Source organism: Sinocyclocheilus grahami, unplaced genomic scaffold (genome assembly GCF_001515645.1).
Source record: "Sinocyclocheilus grahami isolate Dianchi unplaced genomic scaffold, SAMN03320097.WGS_v1.1 scaffold1261.1, whole genome shotgun sequence".
Classification (NCBI taxonomy): Eukaryota; Metazoa; Chordata; class Actinopteri; order Cypriniformes; family Cyprinidae; genus Sinocyclocheilus; species Sinocyclocheilus grahami.
This window is the reverse complement of record NW_015506440.1, coordinates 101,425-108,038: the sequence shown is the minus strand read 5'-3', so window position 1 is coordinate 108,038 and position 6,614 is coordinate 101,425. Positions and strand designations below refer to the sequence as shown.

At 32.7% G+C, this 6,614-nt stretch overlaps 1 protein-coding gene across 2 annotated transcripts in view; it reads left to right on the top strand.

The window, feature by feature from the left end:
* The first annotated feature begins 206 nt into the window (after positions 1 to 206).
* The window catches only part of LOC107568610 (hippocampus abundant transcript 1 protein-like), an 18,974-nt gene continuing 12,566 nt past the window's right edge, over positions 207 to 6,614 (top strand). Inside the window, exons 1-6 of one of the 2 annotated variants that reach the window (XM_016254574.1) lie at positions 207 to 499; positions 2,236 to 2,334; positions 3,873 to 3,935; positions 4,025 to 4,152; positions 5,068 to 5,182; positions 5,346 to 5,564. In XM_016254574.1, the coding sequence (XP_016110060.1) occupies positions 413 to 499; positions 2,236 to 2,334; positions 3,873 to 3,935; positions 4,025 to 4,152; positions 5,068 to 5,182; positions 5,346 to 5,564 (711 nt within the window). In that variant the 5' untranslated portion in view covers positions 207 to 412. The remainder of the gene's footprint in view (positions 500 to 2,235; positions 2,335 to 3,872; positions 3,936 to 4,024; positions 4,153 to 5,067; positions 5,183 to 5,345; positions 5,565 to 6,614) is intronic. The other variant, XM_016254575.1, reaches the window with a different exon arrangement.

Genomic DNA, 6,614 nt, shown 5'->3' with positions numbered 1-6,614 from the left:
AACAAACGTGCAAATGTCTCTTCTGATTGCTTACGAAAAGCACAGATCCAGATATTTAGAAATATTAGAGTTCACAACTGGTCTGAGCCTTGGTAACATCCTCTGAAAAGGGAATGCATCATCTGATTAAAAACAGCTTTTTTTCTGTCACCATCTGAAGCTGCTCGCGCTGTCTCCGTCTGACCGCGCGGCGGCGCTGTTCTGCGCGCTGCGATCACGTGACACACGGCACAGCGGCACCGTTTCATCCGGACGGTCTGCTTCTGACTGGACGCAAGTAACCGAGCGGAACTCGACTGATTTGTTATTTTGGCCGGTTGGACGGCTGTACTCGGCGGTAAAGCTGGAAGGAGCGCAGATATGCACGCAGCAGGACGGATTTTACGTTCCTCACACGAGCTGTGATCATGAGATGATGAAGAAGATGGGCGAGAGAGACCCAAAACACACCAGCCGAGTTGTGCTGGTCAAGAGGATCATAATGAAGCACGACAGCCCGGTGAGAACAACACGCATGAGTCTGTGTGCCATTGAGACTCACTCACTCACTCATTCACTGGAGCGCCTGTGTTTTTCTGTTGTCTGATATTAGCTACGGTAGCTCCCGTGAAAACATTTACAATAATAAAATGTGCATTTATATGGCTAATACGCATTTAATCGTGCGTGCGCAGGAGCGCTCTTAGCGCTTCGGCCAACATTAGCTGACAAATCACATCATTTCGGATTTTTTTTAACTGCGGTTGAAGTGTCGTAATAACAAGGTCTTTATATCGTTTCTCACAGTGTGTCGATATCGTGTCATGTGCGATGTCGACGGCTTCTCGCAGGCTGAGGTGATGCTAATGCTATAATGAAGCGCCGCTGTCGTAACACAACACACATCTGACGCACGCACGCACGCACGCAGTCTGTTGTCATGGGGACGCTGGAATCTTCATTCATTCATTCATTCCTTACTGTCTGTGATGTCATTTGCGCATCCTGTTGATCTTAAGACAGAACTAATTCTTCCAGCAAGACATTTACAAATATTTATTTACTAATTTGATTGTTTGCTCAGCTATATATATATGTATACATATATATATATATGTGTGTGTGTATTTTATCAATATTTTATATAAAATATTTAAATAAAAATTTAAATTGTTTATAATTTCATATAATTTTTTTTTATATATTATAGTTATATATTTATAAATATATATTATATCAAAATATGTAATTATATATATATATATATATATATATATATATAATATATTAATAATATATACATACTGGTAAAAAATGTATAGCCTGAATGCACTGTAAGTCACTTTGGATAAAAGCATCTGCTAAATGCATAAAAAAATAAAAATAAAAATGTGTGTGTGTGTATATACTGCATATATGCACATAAAGTTATACATGCATTTATAATAAAATATTAAATAAATATCTTAATTCATAGTTAGTTACATATATTACATATTTAAATATATTTATGCATAAAATAAACAAAAATGTATTTTGTATATATATACAGTACATATATATACACACACACATATATATATATATATATATATAATGTGTATTTTATATTTTTTATTATAAATGCACGTATATGTATTTAATAATACATTGAATTAATTTGGAAGTACAAAAAAAAAAAGATTTTGAAACGTATTTTTACAAAATGCAGTTTTCTACTCTTTTTCTAAATACAGTCATGCAAAAAAACTAAAATAATTAAAGGAGGAAATAGATAAAGCAGCACATGATGTTGTTTAAAATTCATACATGCAACTCGCATTATACTTTTTTTGTTTTGCTTACATTATTGATGTATATCTGAAACTTTTCTATCACATTACACAAGAAGTGCTCATAGAGCCTTAAAAAGCTTCACCGATCCATGAAAGATTCAGAGAACTCCAGTGAGAGTTAAATGTTGTCCATTACATAACTTTCCTGTTTTCAGCCAGATAACGTCTCAGTGTTTCCTGCTTCATGTATAAACGAGATTAAATGACATTATTAACTCACTTTTTCATTCATAAGACGTTCTTGCGAGAGCATATTAAGCATCACAGTGAATTCTTTGAGACATTAGACTGTGGACGGCTGAATCTCTTTCGTCTTTTGGAATAGCAATGAGACGAGTCCCACTGAAAGCCGAGGAGGCTGGCATTCAGCATTATGATTAGCATTATTAATAAAGAGCTGTTTGTGTGTGTGATGCTGCAGGTCCGGCAGGGCATCGGGAAGCCGAGCGTCTATCATGCTGTTGTGGTCATCTTCCTGGAGTTTTTCGCCTGGGGTCTCCTGACCACGCCGATGCTCACCGTGAGTTACTTTAATCCTCAGTTATGTTTGTGGTTCACGCTTATCAGGATAAATGCTTCAATTATTTTATTTTTGGCACCAGAAGTTGTCAGTATAAGGTTAAAGACCACTATTCAATCTAGGGTTGAGACTCCTGAACATTTTTACAATGTTTTGTTTCGGTAATATTTCTGGAACATTTCATAAAGAACTGAACTTTAAAAAAAAAAAAAAAGTAAGAATCCTGTTAACTAAAACTATTAAAAACCTTTTTTGGTATTTTAAATAAAGCTGAAATAAATAAAATATAAATATAAGATAAAAAACGTAGAACTTACAAAATTAGCCTTGCAGCAAGCTGAAATGAAATAAGTTGAAGTTAAAGTACTAAAATTACTAAAACCTAAACTGAAATAAAAAATGAATTAAATCTATATAGAAATATTTTTAAAAAAATTATAAAAATGACAAAAGCATATCACGATCAGTTAGCAGTGTTATATTAACTAAAACTAAACTATTAAAAATCATTTTCAGTCATTGAAATAAAACCGAAGTAAAAAAAACTTTACCTTAAACTTAAAAAAAAAATAATGTGAAAATTTGATTTTGCAGCTAATTTAAATAAAATAAGTTTAAGGTAGTTGAAGTACTAAAATTAATTGAAATAAAAAGTAAATTAAAACTTTTGCAGCTAATTGAAATAAAATAAGTTGAAGTACTAAAATTACTAAAACCTAAACTGAAATAAAAAATTAATTAAATCTATATAGAAATATTTTTAATAAAATTATAAAAATGACAAAAGCATATCACTATCAGTTAGCAGTGTTATATTAACTAAAACTAAACTATTAAAAATCATTTTCAGTCATTGAAATAAAACTGAAGTAAAAAAAAACTTTACCTTAAACTTAAAAAAATAAAAATGTGAAAATTTGATTTTGCAGCTAATTGAAATCAAATAAGTTGAAGTACTAAAATTAATTGAAATAAAAAGTAAATTAAAGCTTTTAGAAATATTTTTATAATGATAGAAATGACCAAAGCACACTGGCTTTTAGTGTTATTACTGAATACTAAACAATTAAAAATATGTTTTGGTAATTGAAATAAAGCTGAAATAAAATATAAATATTAGATGAAAACCTTACTTCTAAAACTAGCTTCAAAAATGAGAAAAACTTCAAATTTGAAATTGCCTTGGCAGTTAAAAACTAAACCGAAAAGTAAAAAAATAAAAGACAAATGAAGTCAATAAAAATACAAATAAAAATAAATAGATGCTAAATAGAAATATATATTAAAAAAACTAATACAAATTACAAAAGCATATAAAATTGAAATGAAAACTAAAAATATGAAAATGAAAGCTAAATATTAATAAATAAATAATATATAGTAGGATATATAGTAAATAACGCTGGTTAGCATCATCTCTAGTCTCTGGTTATTTGTGAAGGCACATAAGAACCAGGGAAAAATACACATCAGTGCACCTTTAAATAAATTGTATTGTATTTGATCTGTCTATTGAAATGTGCATTTTTCATTTGTAGGTTTTGCATGAAACGTTCCCCAAACACACGTTCTTAATAAACGGCCTGATTCAGGGAGTGAAGGTACGTGGTGTGATGTGAATGCAGTGGACTGGTTAGTTCGTCTGTGTTGGTTTTATTGTCACAGTGATGTTTCTGCTTTGGTTCGTCAGGGTCTGCTGTCGTTTATGAGCGCTCCGTTAATTGGCGCTCTGTCAGACGTGTGGGGCAGACGATCGTTTCTATTGGTTACCGTGTTCTTCACGTGTGCGCCCATCCCGCTCATGAGACTCAGTCCATGGTAAGACTGTCCTCGCGTGACCTCAGACAATGCAATACATTGGGCCAGATGATGTGACTTGTAGAGAAAACATGAAAATATCAGGGAATTTTTAAACTGTGATCAATTTTAATTGTTATGATTGTATAATATTTAATGTAATATTTGTAATAATTTTTTACTTTATACTTGAAAAGTTACTAAATGACACACACACACACACATATATATATATATAAAATATATAATCGTAATTAATATATAATATATATTCTATATAAAATATAATATTTTATTTAACAATTATTAACATAATATAATTTTATTAGGATTGTATATTTCATACAGTAATTGACTTATAAAATCATTATTAAAGTTATATATTTTAATTATGAGTGTATAATATTTACTTTTACTGTGTTTTTGATATATATATATATATATATATATATATATATATACTATATATACCTTAAATATTAAGTATATATTATACTTAATATTCAATATTAAATCATTAACATATATTTTTTTATTATTGTGTATTTTATGCAATATTAATTTTTTTTCTTTATACTTGATATTTTCATAATATACATTAAATATATATTTAATATAATATTTGTAATTTATTACTTTATTTTATTATATAATATTTAATACATTTGTAATAATTTCTTAATAATCGCTCTCTCTTAATTTATTTAAAAATGTATATAATTAATTATAATAAAATATAAATATAATACAAAAAAATCTTTTTTTTTTAAATTCAGCTTTGTTTGTCTGACCAGTGGTGGTGATGTTGAAATCTTCAAGCTTTAAAATGTTTTATCCAATAATCCAATACCGAAACGTTTATGGAAATTCATTGGAAAACATTTAGGGAGCTCTAAATCAACATCGTAGTTCATCTTATATTTCACTTGTTTTCAGGTGGTACTTTGCCATGATATCATTGTCCGGCACGTTTTCCGTCACCTTCTCTGTAATCTTCGCGTACATCGCAGACGTTACGGATGTGCGTGAGAGGAGTACGGCGTACGGACTCGTAAGTGGCTCTTTTATTAAATATAAAAAGCATCTTGGACAGATCTCAGAGTCTCAGTGAAGCTGTTTGAGGATATTTCTATTTCCAAGGTTCTTCTGCATGACCTGGATTCAGTGTCCTTGACCCAGCTGGATAGATGAGTTATATTTCTATCCGTTTCCAGGTTTCTGCGACGTTCGCAGCAAGTCTGGTCACCAGCCCGGCCATCGGCGCATACCTGTCAGCCAGCTATGGTGATAATCTGGTGGTGCTGCTGGCGACTCTCATCGCTCTGGCCGACATCTGCTTCATCCTGCTGGCTGTCCCAGAGTCACTGCCCGACAAGATGAGGCTCAACACATGGGGAGCGCCCATCTCCTGGGAGCAGGCCGACCCGTTCGCTGTAAGGATTTAAAGGAGCATTCTCCACTTTTTTTTTGGTATTATTTGGTATAATGATATGTAAGCATTATGAAAACTTAACTGTTTGTGTGTGTGTATATATACACTCACTGGCCACTTTATTAGGTACACCTTGCTAGTCCCGGGGTAGGCTGTGGCGTTTAAATGATGCTCAATTGGTACCAAGGGGCCCAAAGTGTGCCAAGAAAATATCCCCCACACCATTATACCACCACCACCAGCCTGAACCGTTCAGACAAGGCAGGATGGATCCATGCTTTCATGTTCTTTACGCCAAATTCTGACCCTACCATCTGAATGTTGCAGCAGAAATCCAGACTCATCAGACCAGGCAACGTTTTCCCAATCTTCTATTGTCCAATTTTGGTGAGCCTGTGCGAATTGTAGCATATTCGGGTCAATACGGTAAATCCCTTTTCTTCCCCATTTTGATGCTCGGTTTGAACTTCAGCAAGTCGCCTTCACCACATCTAGATGCCTAAATGCATTGAGTTGCTGCCATGTGATTGGCTGATTAGCAATTTGTGTTACCAAGCAATTGAACAGGTGTACCTAATAAAGTGGCCGGTGAGTGTGTGTGTATATATATATACAGGGCTGTCAGTCAATTAAAATTTTTAATCTAATTAATTAATTAAATGGTGTGTGGATTAATTAATCGCAAATTACATGTGGCTGTGAAATTACCCCCAAAAGATTATTTAATGCTATTTTTGTGTAAAATGAGAAAGTATTATACGGTAAATCCCTTTTCTTCCCCATTTTGATGCTCGGTTTGAACTTCAGCAAGTCGCCTTCACCACATCTAGATGCCTAAATGCATTGAGTTGCTGCCATGTGATTGGCTGATTAGCAATTTGTGTTACCAAGCAATTGAACAGGTGTACCTAATAAAGTGGCCGGTGAGTGTGTGTGTATATATATATACAGGGCTGTCAGTCAATTAAAATTTTTAATCTAATTAATTAATTAAATGGTGTGTGGATTAATTAATCGCAAATTACATGTGGCTGTGAAATTAACCCCAAAA